Source organism: Quercus robur, chromosome 12, assembly GCF_932294415.1.
Source record: "Quercus robur chromosome 12, dhQueRobu3.1, whole genome shotgun sequence".
NCBI lineage: Eukaryota > Viridiplantae > Streptophyta > Magnoliopsida > Fagales > Fagaceae > Quercus > Quercus robur.
The window spans coordinates 15,855,997-15,880,536 of NC_065545.1; the positions used below are offsets into that span (position 1 = coordinate 15,855,997).

At 35.7% G+C, this 24,540-nt stretch overlaps 1 protein-coding gene, 1 long non-coding RNA gene and 1 pseudogene across 2 annotated transcripts; all 3 read right to left on the minus strand.

The window, feature by feature from the left end:
• Positions 1 to 450: 450 nt before the first annotated feature.
• LOC126709641 (uncharacterized) lies at positions 451 to 4,853 on the minus strand. The gene is made up of 4 exons (XR_007649450.1): positions 4,731 to 4,853; positions 4,461 to 4,612; positions 3,118 to 3,211; positions 451 to 990 (listed from the first exon to the last, which is right to left on the minus strand). It is a non-coding gene; the product is annotated as an uncharacterized LOC126709641 (long non-coding RNA).
• A 3,361-nt stretch (positions 4,854 to 8,214) lies between these two features.
• LOC126709889 (pentatricopeptide repeat-containing protein At1g62670, mitochondrial-like) lies at positions 8,215 to 10,422 on the minus strand (annotated as a pseudogene).
• Positions 10,423 to 12,647: 2,225 nt separating this feature from the next.
• Positions 12,648 to 20,881, minus strand: LOC126710625 (beta-adaptin-like protein A). The gene is made up of 11 exons (XM_050411190.1): positions 20,591 to 20,881; positions 19,604 to 20,120; positions 19,318 to 19,442; positions 18,502 to 18,700; positions 17,882 to 18,110; positions 17,548 to 17,714; positions 17,216 to 17,425; positions 15,044 to 15,154; positions 14,563 to 14,739; positions 13,659 to 14,120; positions 12,648 to 13,350 (listed from the first exon to the last, which is right to left on the minus strand). Exons 1-11 carry the CDS (start codon positions 20,641 to 20,643, stop codon positions 13,060 to 13,062), a joined length of 2,541 nt encoding a protein of 846 aa, XP_050267147.1. The 5' UTR covers positions 20,644 to 20,881; the 3' UTR covers positions 12,648 to 13,059.
• Positions 20,882 to 24,540: the final 3,659 nt, after the last annotated feature.

A 24,540-nucleotide genomic window follows, 5' to 3' on the forward strand; every position in this document is an offset into this window, starting at 1 on the left:
CGCAAATATTATGGAGGGAAAATTTCCCTCCAAAATATTAGTATTTGTGACGACTATAATACATAATTGCAATAGCTTTTTTTGTTAGTCACAAATATTTCACATTTTACCAAGTATTTGCAAGGGCTTTATTTTGCCATCACAAATAAGATTTTTTGAGAGGGCTTTTTGGGTTGATCAAAAATTCTTGGTCGCTAATAGGCATTTTTCTTGTAGATATCCTCTTAACTGTGCTAATGTACCTATTTACACAATAATCTAACACTTGGAAGACGTGTTCTAAAAAGCTACAACTTAACCAGCCAACCAAGTTGTCAGTAATCATGCAATCCTATCCTTATCAACATTTTCATATGAGTAACAAGAAAATTAATCATGCAAGATTGAAAACCCTCTAAATGATATAGAGGGAACAATTTACTATAATAAAATAGAGAATGCAATGCTCTTTATGTCCAAAACTTAAGTTCACAATAAATTTGAAAAATACAATAATACCTCTCTAGAAACCCAGTGAAGCCATGATCGCAACAAGACCTCCACTCTGAACAAAGCACTGTTTTTTTTTTTTTTTTCTTTAGATCTTCACACAGCTTAATTTCACTCAGTGCATGTTCCTCTCTATTACATCCCTTTTTATAGTCCCAATTGCATCAATATTCCTAAGCTTTTCCCATAGGGCTAAGGCAATTGATGAGAAACTTCATGTGGTTGAATAAGATTCAAATGTGTGGCTGAGAGCTACAAGTCTGGTATAAAATAATTAGTAGTTAAGGAATTGTGACATAATTCATTCTATATAGTTTTAAATAGTAAAGGAAATGAGACATAATTATTGTTTATAGTTGGTGATTACTGGGAAGTTTTACATAATTAAAGAATGAGAATTATGTAAAACTTGCTTCTCGGATAGCGCGGGGGCTGTTGACTTTGAGTGTGATCCTCTTTCAACTTGCTCCTCGGATTTTCCAGGTGGTGATACTATTTTATCTGTGAAAAAAGCTTTATAAATTTAGAACATAAACTAACTATGCAGACTAAAGAAAGAAAAAACTAAAGACCAAAAGATCTCCTAGAACCACATGCTACGTATGAATACCTCACAAGCTTCAACAGTTCAAAAAATTCAAACACTTGGCATGCAAAAATAGAGATGAGGCCAAAAACCCATAAATCCAAAACAACACATCTAGATATCACATCTAGAACCACGTCATCAACAAAATGATCAGAAAAATAATCCATAACCTTATTAGTTATAGCAAGTTTTATAGTAGAGGTTGTCGGGGACATTTTGCGACAAGGGCCAAAAATGTGAGAATGGCCCAAATCTCCCCTTGGGTTCTTTAGATGTGTTTATTGTGGAGAATCAAGCCCAAAATTCCAAATGTATAAGGAACAAAAGGCTAATGGTGCTTTGACAAGAGAAAATCAAAATGCTAATAACAAAAGTGTTGAAAAAGTATAAAAACATAACAGGTCTGAAACTTCAACCCAAAGTCAAATAGAAGAGGAAAATGGGAGAGGTTGTGAGGAAGAGATGGAAGGTTCCCCTATACCCATATTTCTACCCCTAAGATTCAGAATTGTGAGAATGTTTCCTGGCTCAGTGGGTTTTTGCTCTCAAGTTTCAGCTCTATAGGGGAAAACGTGGTTTAACAGGTCTGAAATTTCGACCCACAGTCACTGAGAAGAGGAAATTGAGAGAGGTTGTGAGGAAGAGAGGGAAGGTTTTCCTGTACCCATATTTCCACCCCTAAGGTTCAGAATTGTGAGATTGTTGACTGGCTGAATGAGTTTTTACTCTGAAGTTTCAAGTCTCTAGGTACAACGTGGTTAGTTGATTTTGAATCTAATTGGGGCCTTTTGTATTGGACTTGGGGTGCTCTAAGTGACTATTTTTGGTTAATAGAAGAGGCTTTAAACCCTAAGGTATGAATCAAAGAAGTTATGGTCAGATTTGATTTAATTGGGTAAGAGGAATGCCTTGCTTTTAGCATAATTTGGGAAATAAAGTAGCCTAAATTCATGGGCTGATGTTTCCTAGGCATGGCAAGTCCTTGGAGATTGCATTTGGGTAGCTGAGTGAGCTAGGTTGTTCAGCCTTTTTCTTAGAGTTAGTTGTGTTTTGGTGTGGAAAATAGAACTGGGCTGAAAATTAGGGGCACAGTCACCCAGAGCATAAAAGCTTTTTTGAGGTGGAAATTTTGAACATAAGACCTCCTTCATGAGCCTGAGGTGCTACCAGTGTCCCTTGCCCACTTGGTAGCACGCATGGGCTGGGCTCATGTAAAAAGTCCGAAAGGAACTAACCCATACCCTCCAAACCACACTTCCTCAATTTCCCCCATAAGTCATATGGGCTTGAGTCATGCTTAAAAGAATAAAATATAATATAATACATAAATTGAGACCATAAGGAAATCGGGCTTGGTCGAATCGAACTTGTAAAAAATGTGTCGCAAAAATGAGTATCAACAGAGGTCATGTTAGATGAGGAAATCAGTGATGTGGTTGTTTCCTAGGAAGCACAAGTAACATTGCTACACTAGTTGGAAACATGAGCAAGATAACTAAGGCAATGTGAGGTTGAAAGGACTTCAATTATATATATTTTTTGATAAGTAATAAGCTTTATTGACATCAAAAAAGGGACGTCCTAGTACACAGGGAGTGTACAGGTGTCAACAATCTAGTACAAAAATTACAAGAATCAAGAAAAACAACAAGAGAAGAGAATGATTGGTTTCGCAAAGCAAACAACCAATCCAATAAAGTTCTAAAGAAAAATAGCTTGAGGTTGGGTATGGATATTTAAACCAGTAACATGGGAGACCAAAAACTATTAATTTAGTTGGAATTTAAAACTTTTTGACACAAACAAGTAAAGTGGGTGGGAGAGACCAACTTCTCTTTATATTATATGTTACTGTAGATGGATATGAATCCATCAATGGAATTATCCCAATTACTAGATGGAAAAGCTCTCCAAAAAAATATCCTAATTGGAGGCAAGCTGAAAAAATCAATGGAAATTCACATTATTGAATTTCTATAAACTAAATAACATAAAAGAAGGTGGGGAAAAAAACTAAAGGTTTTAATATTATTACATACTTGGGGCCTGCAGTCACTATAGGACAATTCTTATTAGTACAGAATTCTGTGAGGGTACCATTCTGTAAATTCACTTGGTTGAAGAAATCCACAGCTGAAATTGGGGAAAAAAAAAAAAACCACATTTCAGATTTGAATCTCAAGCAAGAGCTGTAGTAAAGCAAAAATTGATTTGGAAATGTCTTTTTACATTTAAGCATCTGCTAAATTATTAAAAAAAATACACAAAATAGAAAATACAGCAGAGTAACACATGAATATACTAAACCAGCAGTACTTCTGTATTTCACGCTTGCACTGCAATGAAGTTGTAAGCTGATATGGAACATGAGAACTCACCAACCAAAGTGGAAAGAAAAGGAGGCAAGAAGTAACAATGGCTTTTCTTATTGAAATTCTCTTATGGATTGCTGATTCCATGCTTTCTTGGGTATAATTTTATGAAATCAAAAAGTGAACTAACCCACAAACCTAGGTTGCATGGTTGTTGGGTGGTGGCAAATAAGTATCTGTCAAGTAAACAATCTCTGATCCATCAAACTCATATTACACTTTCATTATCTAAAATTTTACTAGATACATCAGGCTTAGTACACACACGACTTTATTTAAAATTCTCCTAGATCATCAACCACTAAAAGCTCCAGAATAATAGCCAACAATGTGACCATCAGCCACCACAAAACTCACTACTCAAACTCCTAATATTCTAGTATTCCTTGTTTATGCATCTAACCAATTAATTAAAAATTCTAATGATGCCAATCTATGAGTTTCCTTGAGAAAAAACAGTGCAAAAGAAAAAAAAAATCACAACTACTCCGAAAGATGAATATAGTGCCTCCACACCTAAAGATGTAATTACAGATTCTCTGTTAATACTAATATCATTGGAGCACGACAGATTTACTACACAACCGTTTTATTGTACAATTGTATATGTATGCATAAATGAAAATGATCATTTTCATAAATAAATGTAAATCACAAAGAAATTAATGGTTCTTAAGTCCCTCCTTTAGTCCTTATTACACTATCTAGACAAATTTCAAAAAAAAAAAACAAAAACAATTTTTTTTTCTTTGATGGGTGTTTAAAAAAAAAAAAAAAACACGTTATGATTTGCAAGACATCAATAAAAATGAAGCACTCAATGAAAGCAAAGAAATATTAGTACGGCAATGAATCAAAATGGGCATACACAACTTTACCAACAAAGATCAAACTCTCCAACATTAACCAAATAAGGAAAACAAAATCATTTGACTCTCTCTCATAGAACAAACATACAAACTAAAACAAAAGGTACAAATAGGAGAGTATGTATGTAAAGAAACACGTACAGTGACTTTGGATTCGCCCAAGTGCTCGTCTTTTAGATGCGAACAAAATGACACGATATCAAAGTCCTTGTAGCAATACGGACATGGGAAATCGGGTCGGACCTCATGCTCCACCTCAAAATCATCGATACCCAACCAATCTAAATCCAACCCTAACAAAACAAGACAAAAAACATTGAAAAATGAGAAACCCAAAAAACCAAAGCATAAAAAAATAAAATAAAAAATAAAAAAATACACACACACCGGATCAAATATGGAGGTACTCACCTAAGTGGGAGCTTTGATGGTGGTGTTGAAGCGTGGTTTGGACGGTGGCGGTAAAGGACGTTGGGATTGAAGGGCGGAGTCTCGGCGTTGCAGAAGAGAAAGCCTGTGAGAAACGAAAAATTGGAGAAATTTAGGAAGTGATCTGAAAAAACCAAACTTACTTGTGGGGAGTGAAAGTGACAAATGGAGGGTGAGGGCTTAAGATCAGAGAGTGAAGGGAGCAAAAGGGCTGATGTGCGATCGGAGAGTACTTTAAAGGAAAACTAGTGAAAGAAGCAAAAGGTCAGCATTTGAGAACAAAAAAAGGGCTGATCAGATTTTAAGTATATTATTTATACAAACCCTAAAGCCACGTTTTTAACTTGTGGCTATAGGCAAAGCTAAAGCCGCGTTTTACAAACGCGGCTATAGACTAAATTTATAGCCACATTTACAAACTAAAGCCGCATTTTTAAAATGTTGTCATAGTTCAGATTTAAAATATATATATATAGAAAGGTCCTATAGCCACGTGTTTAAAATGCGGCAATAGCTCCTAACCAAAAAATGCGACTATAAACACATAAAAACATGGCTGTAGACGTATTCTATAGCCGCATTTTAAACACGCGGCTATAACCCGCATGCTTTGTAGTGATGCTTAAGTGTATGTTTCAAGGGAATGAGAAACCATGTTCTAGCCAAGCTTGTCTATTTTACACACCAAACTATACATACCCATACATAAAATGCCACACGACTAAATAAAACAGTAAATGTGATACAATCAGCTATCCTAATTCCAAGTAAACGTTCATCATATTATCCAAGAATAAGTCAATCAAATGACCAAACACTTACTTATATCAAACTCAAGTTTACTCTCTCTCTCTCCCAAGTTCTCAACTGATGATTCTTGAAGAACATGGGTAATTGTAATGGAGGTTGGCTATGTTCTTGAAGAGCATGGGTAGGTTTTAGTGGCAATGGAAGAAGTGGGCTCAGCCGAAGACACAACCCTTTCCTTCCCCAAAAGGTCTAGCCGAGCTCTTCAAGAGATAAGCTATTATTCCAACTTAAGGGAATGCAATGTGGAAATTGAAAATAGACATTTGGGATTTGGGAATAAAGGGAAATCAAAAGAGGAAAATCTGTACTGATGTGAGGAAACAATCTTCCAACTTCACCTTCATTTTCCCCCAAGCATCCATAATGTGCACTATTTAGGTTTTGATGTTAAACTAAAATTTTGTTTTTAAGACATGATTTATGTATAACATAAATACTATTGAATTTTTGCATTATAGATATCCAAATATTAAAGGCCTAGATGTCTGATATGTAAAACTGAAATAGTGTTTCTAAGACACGATTTCTAGTTTCTCAACTGTTAACATAAATTCTAATTGGTAACAACTAAAGTTCACTCCTGTTAATTGATCGGCCTCCATGGTTGATCTCCACCTCGCCATTCCACCACGCTGATTAGCACCACCGACCTAGACCCATGCTGCCTCACAACCCACGTTGCCACCACCGCCACATCAACGGAACTTTTATGCCACGCCTACCTTTGCTGCTACCACCACCACACGGGGTTTTGGGTTTGAGAAAAGGTAGTTTCTAGTTTGAGGAGTAGAGAGGGCAGAACAAGAAGAAAGGATAGAGAAGAGATGCAAGACAGAGAGAATCAAAGAAATGAAAGAAAGAGTGATAAACTATAAATTTATATGGTACTGTAGAGGGAATAAAATATATTAAAAATTATACAATGGGGCTACAGTGCTAAACTCTTGAAAATATATTAAAATTTTTTTGCAATAGTCAACTTTTACAAGTTCGGATGGCGTGGGGGTTTTGGGCTTTTATGTTAAATTGAATCAACATATGGCATATGTCATTCCCAATGTGAATACTCTTACCATCTAAATATCTAGTTGAATGAAACAGTATTTCCAGCAAGAAAAAGGAGAAAACAACTTCACTTCGGTTGACATGCTTCACCAAAACTATGTGGCCCCTCACTCTCTAACTCATTAAAGGAGTGTTAATGAGTTAAAACCAAGTAATTTATATTGCTTTAATATTGATCATGTTTACATATACTAGAGATGTTTATATTACTTCCTTTTAATTTTATGACTCATTAGATACATCTTGCCATGATTAAAAAACTTCATCATTATCGAACATATTTGCATAAGTTTGCTAAACCCCTTTTTCGTGTCTTCGCTAAACACATTTGTTTAGCATTGTTGGACCCTTGTATTGTTATTTTGAATGGGTTTGGCTTACTTCCTGTACTTTTTTAACTGAAATCTCCTTTTGTTTTAATGAGAAATTGCCACATTACTCACTAACTAAATAAAAAGGTGGAGATTTAAACTCACTATCACTTGCAATTGTATATTTAAAACAAAAGAAGATCTTCTGTTAAAAAAATACTAGAGGTAAGCCACACCCATTTTGGACATGTCTATTTAAGCTTATTTGACTTATTTTGTAATCTTACTTAGATCTTGACAAATTGACCTACTAGATTCTCAAGAGTTTAGCATTATCAGACTCTTAAAGACCAATTTCACCAGATTCCGTTATATGGGTTTCGCCGAATACTTTCAATTTGTCATATGGTCAAACTTTTAACCCTGTTGGACACATTAGTTTGAAGTTCACCAAACACACTAGACACATTTGCTTATCGTTGCTGGATGCTGTTATTTTAGCTTTACAGTTATTTTGACTTTACTCAATGCACCATCATGATCTTACTAGACAGATTATCTTGGCTTTGCTACACGCATCATAAAGACTTTCCTAAGCCTGCTATCTTGATCTCACTATCTCACCGAATATATAAATCTCGTCTCGTTGGTTTTTCTGGAAGCGAACTCGTGATTCCTCACTCTTCTTGCCATGCTATGTGATTCCTCACCATTATGCATCCTCTACATAACAAGCTCTGACATTATTGATGCTTGTATTTCATCACCACTGGATAACTCACATTTGTACTAGCATTGCCACCCGAACTCAGCTTTACTTAGATACCACCATAACATGTCACAACTAACAGCTAGTGTTGTTTGTTGCTGGATGTCTTTTGTCTCTACTGAATCTCTCACTGCCAATGTTGGACACTCTTGTTGAACCTCTGAATATCATGTGGTGCTGCGGATACCTTTCGACACCAACAAGCAACTAGAACTTGTTGAAGGCTATACAAATAATTCTAACAGTACTAGATCACCTCACAACCACGCTTAACATCGTTGGATGCTTTATGATAAAGCTACCTCGATGAAGGAAAAGTTATTTCTTCCCTATATTGCTAATTTCATTTTCTACATAATCCTTCATGTAACTTTACTTATTAGCACTACAACGATAACAGAACGCACAACCCATTAGTACAAGTTTCAGACTCGACTATCCCATAAATCTGGTTCTAGCCATTAATGTATCAAAGTACAACACGTTCTAGTGAAAAGACCCGAACACAATATAACCAGAAGTATGTCAATAAAAGTATCAAGAGAATCAACCTATTGACAAGCAAAACTATTAGGGAAATGGCTCAATTCTACACACAGGAATCCCTACTCCTTTTTTAAGCTAACATATACCGTAGCTCTGTATTTTCCATGGTTTCTCACATACGTTCATCTCTCTTGAAAGGAGCCAAACATTTTAAGCTCGCTGGTACAGAAGCATTTGTATGCATTTCAGGCTTCAGCCAATGCTACACTAACATATGAAAGATCATAGCAATTTTGTTTGAACATGATACAGGATGCTATGACAATCCAGCTGACAGCATATGTTTCATAACCATATCTAATTTTTCAGATAAACCTGCTCGCCGATAGCCAGCTATCAACAAATCATAAGTTGATCTTGTGAGCACATAATAAGCCTTTATATGTTCCAAAAATAAGTCTAGACGATCATAAGCTGCCTGCCTGAAGTAACAACAAATTACCTTCTCAACATCATCTGGGCAGTTGAATGACAAACCTTGTTTTAACAACCTACCTACAGAATATTCTACATCATCCAATCTAATCTGAACTGGCATACATCCTAATAATCCCACAGTGCACCCGTGACAGAATCTCAGAAGCTTGATTGGCATTCATTACAGTTACAAGTAACTCCTCCATATCTTCCACTGTCCCAACTTCAACATACAACCTCACAAGCCTCTCAGCCATCCGGCTACTAATTTCCCACCCACCATCAAGCACAAATTTCAAGAACTCTTTCACTTGTTCAAAACTTTTCCGCTTGCAAAGCCCTTCAAGCATGTTCTCCAATATAGGAATGTTAGGCATGACTCCAGACGCCATCATTTCTTCATATAATTTATCAGCACTATCATATTTTCTTGCTTTAACAAAACCCGAAATGAGAGATTCATAGGTTTGAAGATCAACGGAGAACCCAGCAGCCGTTTTGGCCGAGTACCAAGCTTGCATGGCATCAGCATTTCCCAAACTTGAGAACGCATATATGAAAGCATCATAAGTGTCAGAATTAGGCTTATAGCCCTCAGAGCTCTTCATTATCTCAAATAAGCTGCGGGCTGTCACTAAATTACCTGAAGACAAGCAAGCACTTATAAGGGAATTGAAAACAGAAGAAGTGGGTTTAACTCCATGAGCCTCCATAGAAGTAAAGACATGCATAGCGAGAGGGAGATTCTGAACCTTTCCACAAAGATACATCAACTCAGAGAAGGAATCGTGGTCTCTCACATTATCCTCCAGCATTTTCTCTAGTCTCCATTCCAAAACCTGACCACTCAAATAATTGGATATTATGGGTAAACTGTGAATTTGAAAACTATGACAATATGGGATTACAGTAATAAAAAGTTCACATGAAATATCACATATATACCAGGATTCAATGCTTGCAAACTATTCAAATTCCAAACACGACAATGTGACATTCTTACTTTATGACCAGTAGCAGACTCACACTCTCACAGGCTCACAGTCACAGACACAACTTTCAGTTTATGGTTCAATACCGATACATTGGCCACTGATCACAAATTACAGAAAAGCTCAAACTTTCATGTAAAAATCACATATTTATGAACCGAAGTTTTCAGAAACTTGGGCGGAAAAAAATCCTCTATTGTTTCTATTCAATGCCCCATTTGGTTTCAATGTAAACGTGAGGAAGATAGAAACTTACCCAGAAAAAAATCCACCTTCCATTTTATGATAAAAGTTTCAAATTTTAATTTTTCCTTTCTTTTCTCTCACTTTCTCAGAGACCAAACAGTGCAAAGTGGTGAATAGAAAGAAAGAAAAAAAAAGACTGAAATTTGAAAATTACCAGGTGGGCTTTCTGAGGAGACGAAGATCTGAGAGAAATGACAAGGGATTCCCAGGAATCTCCGAAGTTTTTGAGAGCAGAAGTGTCCTCTGAATCCAGTGCACTTTTAATTCGTGAGTTTGGAACCTGAAGCAATTTCGCCACGAGAGGATTGGAAATGGGATTGAGCAGTTTGTTGTTACAGAACAAACGTTGTATTGCCAGAAACTGAGGCATTGATGTTAACGTTAAACCTCTTTGAGAAGAGATTGATAAAACCCTGAGAATTGTTGCCATTGTTTTTCTGTTCTTTTTTTCTTTGTTGGTGGCTGGGTTTTACGTTTGAGGAGTGGAAATGGAAAGGGGGTGTTTGGACGCAGGGATATGCGGAGGAAAATGACGTCGTTTCTTGTTTGGAAGAAGTTGGAAATTCTATAGGTCTAAAATATCTCGTTTCCAAACTAATTAGATTTTTTTTTTCCTAAGTATTTTTTTTTTTTTTTTGAGAGAGAGTTTTATTTCCTAAGTAAGTTGTGAATGTGTGTAATCACCTAAATAAATAGTGCATATCAGGTTTCTAAACTTGTGCATATCACCTAAATAAATAGTGATTTTTTTGCTAATCTGATTTATAAAGTTCAAGCTATGACCTATGAGTTCCGAATCGTTAAATTTTCTCATATTTATAGAAAGGGCAATGTTCATGCTCATCTTTTAGCTAAACATGCTATAAGCATTGAAGATTTTTCAAGTTGGATTGAAGAGAGTCCTTGTTTTTTAGAACTCTTCTCCATGATGTATTTGTTACTAATATTTCCTAATAAAGTTCTTGTGTGTTTTATCAAAAAAAAAAAAAAAAACAAACAAACAAACAAACAAACAAAAACAAAAAAAAATAGTGCATATCAAGTTTCTAAACTTGTCTTGGATGTTTGATATATACAATATTATAAATCCCTTGGATGTGAGGCGTCTAAACCTTTAAATAGTGGATATCTAATATACAGAATTATAAAAATCCTCTTAAAAGTATGGTTATTAGGTTTCCAAACCTATTTGGATTTTGTATCACCAAACCAAATCGTGGATGTTTGATGATCTTTCCAAAACAAAGCTTACACAAGTGTGTACTTCATTATACACATTCATTGTCTACCTAAGCAAAAATACAAGTATAAGGCACACAATGAGTGCAATGACCAACATGTCTTTGCCATGAATCTCTTCCCTTATAGTTGCTACAACTCCCTTAACGATACAGTTGTATCAACGACAGATGCTGACACTGTTTGCTCATTGGTGGGCAAAAACCATAACCAAACTTGTTCTTTGATTTTTTTTTTAAATAACTATTAAAGCCAAACTATTTTATTAGTTAGCCAAGATTTGAATCTATTTTGATATCTAACAAATCGAGACTAAAGAACTCAATTTTGGGGGTTATAAATCGTGTATATTGTACTCGATTTTCCCATTTAGCAGCAGCTGAGGTGGACAAAGTGTCCACATAGGTCCAGAAATCAAGTTCATTGGACTCGGTTTGGTTTAAAGGAAATCGAGTCCATTGGACTTGATTAAGTTTAAATGGAAAACGAGTCTTTTGAACTCGATTTCCTTTTGGCCCTCCACGTGTCCATCAAAACACAAATCGCACTCAAAAACTCAAGCACACTCAAAACACATCACTCACAGTGTCTCACTCTCAATCGCATTCCCTCTCACTCTCAGTCTCATTCCCTCTCACAATATACTAACAAATAAACTAATCACAATATACTAACAAATAAATTAATCACAATATTTACACTAACAAAAAAAAAACAAAAATTTTCCTAATATGTTCTAATTTTTTCTTTAAAAAAAAAACTAGAAAATAACCACAATATTAACTAACAAAAAATATTTTGTTACCTGTGAGAGAGTGTTGTTAAGATGAGTATTGTGTGAGAGTTGAGGAAAGTTGTGAGTGAGTGAAGAGAGGGTGTGAGCTGAAGAGACTGAGTAAGACGAGTAAGGGGGAAAAAAGGTCCCAACTGGGACCCACATGTGACACATGGAGGGGTGGTGGCCATTCATGAAAATCAAGTCCAGTAGAGTCGATTTCTATTAAGAGAAATCGAGTCTAAATTACTCAAGTTATATATCCACATGGCCAAAAGAGAGTGAAAAGTTGTGTGGGACCAGACCAGAAACTCGAGTCTAGTAGACTTGATTTCAATGCCAATCCTACATGGACAGTCCACCTTAGCCGCTGGCGCAACAGGAAATTGAGTATATAATACTCGATTTATAATCCAAAATCGACACTAACATGCTCGAATTGTTAGATAGCAAAATTATTTCAAAAGTTTGCTAACTAACAAAATAGTTTGCCTTTTATAGTTATTTTTTAGAAAATGCCTTGTCCTTCGCACAAACGTAGTATAGCTTGTGCTTGTTCCTCTCATTTTCACAAATTTTGACCAAATGATACAAGAATACAGAACACTAACATAATTTTTGCGAAAGAAAAAGAAAACCTTCCAGAAAATTTCTGATACAGGAAAAGTACAGAAGTCTGTAAGAAAAAACATCTTCACGCATCTAGAAAAGAAGTTCACTCACCAAAAAAGGAAAAAGAAAACCTTCCAGAAAATTTCTGATACAAGGAAAAGTACAGAAGTTCAGGCCAGCTCCACATCATGGTACACACACGAAAAAAAATCTTACTAAAAAAAAAAAAAAGAATAACCTAAATGCATAACTGAAACAATTGACAAGTGTTCCTACAAGACAATGTCCTGTGATCAAGATTGCGAGAGGTATACAGCAACTATGGTGTGGGAGGAAAAACAAAAACAGAGAATTCTCATCTTCAATTACATTATACAATGATCTACTGCTAAAGAGTAAGGTTCTTTTACCACTCTCTTTCATTTCATATTATTTCATTTCCAACCTCTCCGTAGAGTGGGAGGATTTTTCAATAAATATAGGAAATAACCAATTTTCTGCTGGGCCCTGAAGGGATATAATTAAATCCTTAAGGCACACTGAATTTGGAGAGAGCTGATTGAAACAAAGCTGAGAATGCCTGGGATGCACTTTGATCATCAGCTTTGATCTTTATTTGTGCTTTGGCTGACGATGTGTTAATTATACACTCTACAAGAAATGTGGACAATTCCTCTGCCTTTTGTGCAAAGAAGAAGAACTTAAAATTAGGGGATTGTCCACCTGATGCAATGCAGTGGATGGAATGGCCTTGCATGTACCGGAGGAGGGCTTCAGATGTCGTCAATGCTGCGACTCCTTGAGGACTAACAGAATATTCCTGCACCAGATTAAATAATATGATCTATGAGAACTGTTGGTAATACAAAAGCTGGTAGAAATACCTCTAGAGGCCAAAAGTGGCATATTGGTAGGCCAGAGGTGAATAGGTATGGTTCTTGTTTTCTATTCCTATTGTTTCCCAAGGATAATCAAACCACAACTCAGGCTAATATAGAAGCACTTTATAGAGAAGTTGTGCTACCAATGTAAAAATCACTAACATAACATTTGTTACAAAGATAAAAAGGAGCATCAATAAAAACAAACAGAGAATTATCAAAGTAATGCCATAATTTAGGAGTAAACCTGTGATAATGATATTGGCAGTTGGCGCCATTTTTGCTGAAAAGTGCCTGGATCTAGAACAGCTTTTGAATTAAGCTTCAAAAGAGGAGGTGAAGGGGCAGGTGCAGGTGAAGGGATTTCTGGTAGACCTAATCCAAGGAGATCATCAATTGCCAAGCTAGATTGTGGAGTAAGCCCTGGCACACTGGGGTTTAAAATGGTCAACTCTGATAATGCCTGTGATGCAGCAGATATAGCTGAACCATCATATGAAGGAGCACTATATGCAGATCCATTGTTACTAGGACCTCTAATTTCCTCCTTCTCTGAAGTACTTAAAAGCAGATCCTTGTCATTTGCCTCAACTCTGTGAGCTGGAACAACAGTACCTGCTGCAGATTCTGCCCCAATAGATAGATTTCCAAGTTCATCTGAAAACTCAAAAGGCCCCCGGTGCTCCTTATCAGTAAACATGTAGGAAGGCTGCAAAATTATATGGATCAGTCAATTTGAACCTCACCCTAATCCATTGTAGACATGCCAAATATGATCACTGCCAATAAAGAGAACTTACATATACAGTGGGAAGGGGTTATTTTTTGGAATTAAGGTATCTCAATGGATAATGAAGTAAATAATGTTTCCAATGAGCTGTAGCTCAACTGGCACCTCCTCCCCTTGCAAGTGTTTGGTGGAGGGTAAGTTTGTGGGTTCAACACCCACTGGGTGTTTGTGTGACTTACCAATAAAAAAAATAAAAATCATGTCAATATTTTTTGCTTGGCACTTTTTAACTGACAATGAAGCAGAATGAACCAGTGATATCACTGTTAACCCCATGTTTAAAGGGAGGAGATGCCATTGTTGTCCCATAAATGTGGAATATGAAACAAATTATTGTGAGAAGATTATCCACTGCAGTTACCTTCTGGTACACAACAGACAAACTGTTAAATTCATCAAATATGCGATCTTTGATTTCACTGCTCTGAGTATCAGCAAAGACAGAAACAGCTTGTTTTGGAGGGTTCACTACACGTTCTGCTACAGAGACGTTGTGTTGCAAAACCCTGTAGTAGAACAAGGCTCTATCATGAACATCCTGCAATCAAATAAAACTTTAAATTTAACATTTTATACAAAGTAATCAAAAACTTAGTTAAGTATTGATAACATTTAAGTAAAATTTTATCATCTCAAAAAGAAAAAGAGGTAAATATTGTGAGAAGATTATCGCCTTAAATAATAATAATAATAATAATAATACCAATGATGATTATGATAATAATGATTATGATAATGGTGATAATGATAATGACATTGGTGATGATGATGATAATACTACATTGGTGATGATGATGATAATACTAATCATGATAACAATAACAATACAGATCAACCAAGACCTGGTGGAAATCAGCAAGACCTGCAGCCAGTGCAGCTCCCAAGGCGTTTTGAGTCTCAGGTGGCCTCTTGAAAAAACACTTCATTACTGCTGTGAGAAGATGTAAACGAACCTGAGCAATGTGATAGCCCATCACTAAACAAGTATATGAAGTAATCAAAAGCACAACACTATAAATTCAATCTTTAAAATTAGTCAGACAAGAAATTATCTAAGATTTTTTTATTTGCCAAGCATTTTGTCAAAACCCAATTTAAATATCTTTATCCAATACCCATAGTGCTCATCAAATATCAAGATGATTGGAGATTAAAAATCATGGTTTTAAAAACCAAACTGGGGCAAAAACCGTTTTTGCCTCCAGTTCCCAGTTTAACCTGGTTTTGGCTGGTTTTCACCGGTTTTGAGGGTTTTTACCAGACCGGACTGGTGCCCGGTTCCCAATTGAACCGATCAGACTGGCCGGTCCAGTACGGTTTTTAAAAATCATGTTAAAAATCATCTCATCTATAATTTATTCGAATTTTTAGTTTTATGATTTCAAAATATAGTAAATGAATAATTTTATGGATTTGAAAGTAAATGACATCAGATGGCGAGAACATCTGATCTAACAGTGGATTCACAAAATATTAAAATTATTAAGTGGTGTAGCTTTTGTTAAAATTACACCAAGTGTAACTTGAACTTTATTATCACTCCCTATCCCCCTCTACCGCCACTTCTTTCCCGTGGAAAATGATGTGGCAATTGAAGGTTCCCCCCCAGGTTGCTTTTTTTCCTTGGACTGTTGCTTTAGGCAAGATTCTAATTATTGATAACCTTCGGAAGAGGCATTTTGTTGTTCTTGAGTGGTGTTATATGTGCAAAAGGTGTGGGGAATCTATAGATCATCTCCTCCTTCACTGTCCTATAGCTTATGAGATGTGGAGTATGGTCTTTTGTTTCTTTGGTATTTGTTGGGTGATGCCGCAAAGGGTAGTGGATTTGTTGGATTGTTGGTCATGCAATTTCAAGCGTCATCATAATATAGTTATATGGAGGATAGTGCCACACTGTTTGATGTGGTGTCTCTGGCAGGAATGGAATGCTAGAAGCTTTGAGGGTCACGAACGGTCTATTCTTGAGTTTAAGTCTTTTTTCTTTTTTACTCTTCTCAAATGGTGTTTAGTTTTACCATCTTGTTCTTGTTTCTCCCTTCCTGTTTTGCTTGATCATTGTAATTTGGTTTTTTGATGTTTTTGCCTCTCTAGTACATTTCCTATGTACGAGGCCTTGTTCTTCTTTAACATATATTTTCCATTACTTATCAAAAAAAAAACTCGTGTGTGTGTATCTTACATTTTAAGTCTATAATTCAAACCACAGCATATAAGTTGTGAAAGTATTGCATCATCTCTTACAATTAGGGATGGCAACAGTGTGGAGCACGTTGGGGCAAGGCAAAAGCATTTTTGCCATCCCTAATGGGGTGGGCTGGCACCGATGAGAGTGAGAGATAACAAGGGGAAGGTGCAGCAGTAAGAGTACGAAGAGAGAGGAGAATTTTGGAGGATCGTCATAGGATATTCATAAAAATATTAATAAAATTGTGTGTGTGTGTGTGTGTGTATACACACACCTGGGGCGGGGCAGGCAAAATCATTCCCCATCCTGTGCCCTCTTCCGGACGGGAAAAACCTGCATGGCTGAGGGCAGGGCTGGGACATTTTGCCATCCCTACAGATTCAAGATTGCCACCCATAATATGGCTCATACTAGAATGAACTGTTGAATAAATATTTTGTTATGTCACCAAAAATAACATAAATGGGATGAGACAATAAAGCACTTGACATTCAATCCAGAACACTGCTCAACATGTGGAGTGGAATAGATGACTGAACTCATAGCATATAAGCCTACAATTACATTGCTATGACACATTTGAAGATCCCAGGGATATTTTTGATAAGTAACATCACAGGGAAATTAAACTGGCCTATTTGTTTTGAATAACCTAACTTTCACAAGAGAACAACTTTTGACATGTAAATCAGATCCCCAAATTTGTTTTTTTTAAGAAATCAGATCCCCTAAAAAATTAAAAACCACAAAGAAGTGTATATAAAGGACATGAAGCCCATAGCCAAGGCATCACAAGAACACTATGTAGAGCAGGCAGCTTAATTACCTCAGCTGAATGTTCTTCATCCCAATTTTCAATTAAACTCTCCAATATATAAGGAGCATCATGCATTTCCTGTGAATATTCCCCCAACATCCATATTAGAGCTGCCTTGGCCTTAGGTTCTTGAACATTTTTGCTGCTGATATTCCCAACTACTGCAATGCAATCCTGACTCCATTGTGGATATTTCCTTAGCAGATCTTTGACAAGCACCTGCACAGAAGAACCCGGAATGTGCAATCAACCTGTTGAGATATTGTTAAGCAACGAACATACGTTTTTCAGGAATTAAAGGCACCGCACTAGCATATTAGATTTACACTATAACCACTTACCAGAGCTTCAGCAGTCACATAGTCCTTTTCCATCTCCAGAAACTGAAGAAGCCTATCAACAATTGCATTCACATCATATTGCTGCAGTGCTATTTTCCCAACAGCCCGAATTGACTCTCTTGCAATAGGAATATCAACATTTGCAGCATATTCACATAATTCCGTCACTGAAAGAGACTCAAGGTGGTCATGCATCAGTGATACATGAAAGCTAACAAAGAATAACAGCACCTGTGACCAGAGACTGGGTCACCAAATATGACAGTACACAGATTTTCCCAATCTTTTTTGGTTTAAGACTATAAGAAATGAAATTGAGATGCTGTGGGCTTACCAATTTCATATGTGTTACTCTCGTTGGCCACTGCAGTCAACATTTCAAGCTTCAATTTTTTGACATAAGATGGCTCATTGTACTGGCAATAGAAGTGTTTGTAATCTGAGGAAAATATATATGGTGCACGCATCACCAAGAGATGCAGGTGGCTTAAAACTGCATATGATTGTTCTGGACTTCCTGAACTCACTAGTGTTAAGAGAGGAGCTTTAATACGTTCATATACCTAATAACAGTAAAAGTTCTTATTAGAGAGAAGCTGACCACAAGAAAATAACTCAAGTGTTACAAGATGGAGTCAATTTTTTCCACAATGACATGCATCAAAGAAGGTGTAACAATGTAATCAAGATTACCTGCCCATAAAATCATGTCTAAAACGATAAATAAAGTAGAATTGTGTTTCAATGGCTTAACATATACCGGGTGGTCTAAACCTCATTGAAATGAGGGCTGTCCAGACTATTAGTAATAGCCAAAAGTTTTTTATTTATTTATTTAAGATAGCACATCCATCATTATGAAAATCCAAGGAACTCTTTTGTAATTTAGATATACTACACAGTTTCTCAACAGTTTGAATTAAAAGAATGAAGAAGAAAGGCTTTAATAAGCACCTGCTGATGAACATCAGCCATGGACAAAGTCAGCTGTAGAAACAGTTTGATGGTTGCTAAGACTACGGCACCATTTGCATGCTGAAGTCTATCTTCAAGGAGATTCATGATGTCAAATATCTCATTGTTATCTGAGGGTACGTATTTAGCAGCCAAATCAAGTACAAGACATTGGGCCCATTCACTGAATTCCCTAATCCTGCATATCAAAACATGAGGATGTCAGCTTTTTTATTTTTTATTTTCATAAAAATATTCTAGTAAGGGATGATAAATTGTGGTTTTTCTACACATGCTACAAGGAATTTCACTATTCAAACTTTTTTTTTTATCAACCATTTACCAAAACAATCTACAGTATCTATGGTACAAAATGACATTCACTCTGTAACTTCAAATGATTCTTTTGTGTATATAAGTAATACTTCAATGTTATCATCCCATGCATGCAACAAGGCCCTTCTCTACCTGTCAGATTACAATCCAGCAGTACTAGGGAATATCATAATGGCCACATAGCAGTAAATTGATTAAAAACACTGTAATCAAAGTTTTTATCATCCATGTGTAATATTGTAATTACCACAATCTGCTTCAATAAAATAAGCAATTCTTGTTCATGTATTCTTTCACAAGAACAATCCACTAGATACATTTATCAAACTTATAGAGCTCATATAATAGCCATGGTTATTAATAAAAGAAAAACATAACAGAACCAATAATTGTGTTAGACCCTATTAGATGTTATAAAGATATGGTTTTCCTTAAAATAATTCACAGATTTATTGTAAATCCCTAGGCTATAGAACATACCGATTCAAAAAGTGGTACACAACCGGCTTGCTAAGCAAAGCTTCTCTCTCCCTGGATGCTTCCTCAGAGGTACTTGCTTCTGCACTCCAAATCTCTTGTAGGGCAGTTAAACAATTTGCAACGACCTGGTGAAACAATAATATGAAAACTCACTAGGTCAGAGAACATACAAACATTTCCCTTATTTAAAGTAAAGCATAAAAAGTCATTTTAACATTGCCAAAATACTTAGATTGAGGAAATAACAAAAGGAAAATGTACAAAATGATAGGCATAGAAAAGTAACCTGAGTGTCTGAGTCATTAAGCATCAAATGCTTCAGCGTTTGAGGAAAATCTGCATCAACACATGTTGAAGCCGATATATGATACAATTTCAAAACCCCCATGACTGCCACAATCCTCACATAACTACTATTGTCCTTCAACCCCGATCCCAACGGCCCCACCAAATACTCCACAAGATTAGCCACTCGTAGCGAACACAAGCTCCTCAATGCAAGCCCCCGAATCATAGGGTCTGCATCCTTGCAATCTCTCTGAAGGAAATTGATTGTCAAGAGTGCAAGATCAGGATTGACTTTTGCATAATTCCCGACATAGAGATAACACATCTTCTTCAAAACAATGTCTGATGTTGCTGAGCACATCACCATCTCCCCAAAAACAGCTGACACATCAATGCCAATCGTCATGTACGAGATCACTTTCTTGAACAGATCCCGCTTCGAATCATCAACCCCAGGTGCCCGGCTTCCAGCAAGCTGCCGGAGCTGCGATTTTAAGTCTGAGACTTCGCCTTTTCTGGCCGAGAATCAGACTCCGAGTAAGGTTTTAAAGTCATAAAATATGAAAACAAAAGCCTATGCAATTCGGGGTTTCTAAAATTTCAACAATAAAAGCAATAATAAACCAACTAAGCCGAATGCAAATGCTTTTCTCAGTAATTCAGAATCAAGTTTTTAACAATGTGAAAACCAATATAGAGCATCAAACATGAAAACAATCAACGATTATTGGCAATGCAATTACTTATTTGCTAATGCACTATATCACTCAAATTAACATTAAAATTAAGTTTGAATATATGGAAAATTAAAACAATGCAATTATATGTTTGAATCAAAGAATTTTCATATCCGAAGCAACAACGATAACTAAAACTAAACCAAAACCTAAAAAAATCAAAAAAAGAATTTCTGTTTTTTTAAATTCTAATTTGCTTTCCCAGAATTATCAAAAACCAAACAGCTCAGGGTTTTAGAGAGAGTTACCCGGAAGGTTGAGAGGGAGAGGAAGAGCGATGAGATTGCGCGGGAGGAGCCATGGCGGAGCGATCGGAATTGAGCTGAGCTGAGCTGAGTTGTGGTACGGTTCTGAACCGTACAGTGAGTGAGATCTATGGAGAGGTCTCTTTGAGTTAGGTGCAGATAGAGAAATCGATCTGATCGAGGAACGAAGAGTGATTGCTAAGCAGGGACCAAAGTTAAAAGCCTCTGGAATCTGTGAAAATTGAGAGTTTTTGGAAAATATTTTCTTTTCTTTTCTTTTTTTTTTTCTATTAACCGAGAGAAACGTGACATAAAATACTATAAATTAATAAGATATTATTTTGTTTGTATGTAAATTGTAGTCATTAGAAACAGAGGATTCCAACTGCACACGAGTGTTTTTTTTAGCCAATTACTTGAACATCCATCAATTTTAGCTTTGAGTTTATCTTCTTTTTCTTTTAATTTTTTTATTACTTAAAATTTTTTAGGCTAAAAAATCACGTGTTATCTTAACGAAAAATATGAACGAAAGAAATGTTAATGCAAACAGAATGTAACTTGAAAAGGTAGCTTCAAATTATGAAACTTCAAGTTATAATTTACACTTTAACCATTTTTATATGATCCATTAAATTTTATTATGTTTTTAAAGTGATTTTTTATCAATATGTTTGATTGGAATAATGAAAAAGTGGGAAAAATCAAATATATTTTTTATTTTTCTACCATGTGTTTAGTGGTAAGGATGAAAATGTGAAATAATAAATAGTGAATTAGATTCTCAAAAAAAAAAAAAAAAAAATAGTGAATTATTATTATACCCTTATTATTAAAAGTAAAATGATTAAAAAAAAGTGGGGGTAAATTTGTACTTTTATTTTTTATTTTCTTACTAATTTGGAACGGATAAAATAGGTAAAATTAGGTTAAAAACTTCATCCACTCTATTCTCTTTCCTCTCCTATTTCATTCTAACCAAATAATAGAAAATCATATTTTTATCTCCCTTTTTCCCGAGTTTTATATATATATATATATATATATCTAAGTGTTTGTATCATCCAACCCAAAACAAAGCAAAATTACTCCTTCAAATGATTTGAACATTAATTTAATTATTATGATTCAAAATTCAAAGGTATATTTTGCATTTTTTCTAAAGAAAATAATATACTTGTTACCTGTGATCACTTGGGAAAATGGGTGGCATATTTTTTTTGTTACATTGAGATTGCTTCTAATAATAAGGCTGCATTGTGGGCTGTTAGACATGGATTAATTACTACTTGGACATGGGTATTAAATTTTTAAATGTTAATGTTGATTCCATTTTTGTTCTCACATGTCTAACTTCTTTTGGGAACTTGACTCCGGAAATGTTTCCTATAATTTCTTATTGCAAAATGCTCCTCAGTAGAGAATTAGTGGTCCATCTACACCACATATACCATGAAGCAAACTCTGTAGCAGATGGCCTTGCGAAATAGGGGATGACGCAAGCTAGCTTTTTGGAAATATTTACTAATTGTCCATCTTTTTGTGTTCCGTAAATTTGCTTGGGACTTTTTGTGTATAACTGGACACCTTTCACCATGGGCGGAGGCATATAGTGGCTTGGTGGGCGTGGCCCCTATCAAAAAAAAAAAAAAATTCCCATTAGCCTATGAAGAAAAAATAAATGGCCCCCCCAACATTACACAGCCGGCCCCCCTACCCATCTCTCACCCATTCTCCTAACCCTCAACCAAAAATTAGGAACACCTCAAATTATTAAAAAAAAAAAAAAAAAAAAATTATCTGTACTACTTTCAAGCAAAAAAAAAAAAAAAAAGCCCAAAAAAAATTTGAACTAAAATCTGAACTAAAAAAAAAAAAAAATTTAACAGAGCCCAGCCCACGGTGAGCCCAATAGATGACAGAGGTAGCTCGCTCACAGCAAGCTCACGGATTCTCAAAAAAAAAAAAAAAAAAAAAATCAATACGGAGAATCAAAAAATGAACCCATCACGTCGTTGGTCACATCCCTGCTAGAGAAATCAAACCCCAATATTATTGCCTATACAGAGCAAATCAGCAAAAGCAAATCAAACTCCAGCAAAACCAAACACAGACTCACAGAGTGACAGAGGTGTTTATCTAAAAAAAAAAAAAAAAAAATCCCCAATACACAAACCAAAACCAAACCCAGAAACCCATGGTCACGTCGCCGCAGCTCGTCGTCGCTCGCCCCTCATCCCAGATCGCAGATCGCAGATCAGAGATCGGAGATCGCTCTGCCTCTGCTCCGGTGCTCGGTGCTCCCTTCGGCCCTCCCTCAAGGTATTTCTCTCTTTTTCTCTCACTGAAATGAAAAAATGAAATGAAATGAAATTTTCGCAGACGGCAGATCGTAGATCGATCATCGGAGATCGGCTCTGCCTCTGCTCCGATGCAGCGGTGCTCGTTGCCGGTTGCTCCCTCCGGCAGTCCGGCCCTCCCTCAAGGTTTTTCTCTCTGACTCTCTCTCTCTCTCTCTCACTGAAATACTGAATGAAAAAATGAAATGTAATTTTTGAACGTTTCTCTCTTTATTCTTTAACTTTAATAGCCTATCTGAATATCTGATCTCACATCTCAGTAAGTCTCTCTCTCTTTTGAACGGTCTCTTATTGGCTGGCTTTTACTTTTTTTCTGTTTTTGTCTTTTTTTAATTTGGCTTTATCTTATCCCTTTTTGTTGGTTAGTGTGTTGGTCTTTTTTTTTTTTTTTTTGCTAAAAGTCAATGTGTTGGTCTTTAGTGTAACGTGTATTTACTGTGTTGTGATTTGTGATTGACATTGCAAAATTTTCTGATTGCAACTGGCTATTGTGATTGGGGCGCATGTTGTGCTTGTCTGTTGTCTGTTGAGCGGGGTGGGGAGGGGGTAGATGGGCTCATGGGGCCGGGTAAACAATAATTAAAGCAATGTAATGTGCAACGCATTACACTGCTTTAATTATTGTGCTGCACATGTAATGTATAATGTTCGGCTCTTTTAATGTAATATGTACAAGGGACTAAACAATATAGCAAATTAAAGCAGTATAATTAATGACAAATAAATTAAAGCAATATAGTTTATTGTTACGCTAAACAACAATAATTAAAGCTATATACTTAAATTAACCAATACATTATAAAAGACAAATTAATTAAATTATTTTTGTTTTTGTTTGAGGGGTTATTAGTAATTAAAGTTGTATTAAAAATGGGTTGACTGTTTAAATTATAGTGGAAATTTTGTTTTTTTCTTGAGTATGAATAACATTCATATAACTAAATAAAAATTTCTAATTAATATTTTATTTTTTAAAATTTTTTTCAGGTTAATTTTTGAGTCATATTCTTAAAGCTAAAAGAATTATGAGAAAACGAAAAACAATTGATGCATTCTTTAAGAAAAAAGATGTTAACAATTCAGAAATTAGGACACCTGTGATTGTAGAAACAAATGTTAATACTTAAGAATTATATTTAGTATATCTCTGTTACAACCTGACCCCCCCAAGTATGTATTCCTGGCTACGCCCCTACCTTTCACAGGTGTCTCTTGGGCAAATTTAATGTACTAGCTGATGGTAATCAACAAGAAGTAGTCTTTGTCCATAATGGTCGTCCAAGACTAGTGACATTCAAGACAGTCTTCAGAAAAGGAGAAAGGAGAAATGTGCACCACGATCATAAAAATAAGGATGTAAAAGCATATCACCAATTGTCCAAAGAGATTATGGTCGTCCATAACATGAGAAGGTATAGATGATCAATAAACAATTAGTAAAATTTTGAATATTTTCAATGATCCCTTATCTCAGAACGTGGGATGAATTCCTTAAAATTCGTTCTACTCTTCCCACTAAGTTTATATATCTCTCACGATTTTAGTGGCACCTAACAAGTAAACCCACTCCAAAATTTCTATAAAAGTGACTAA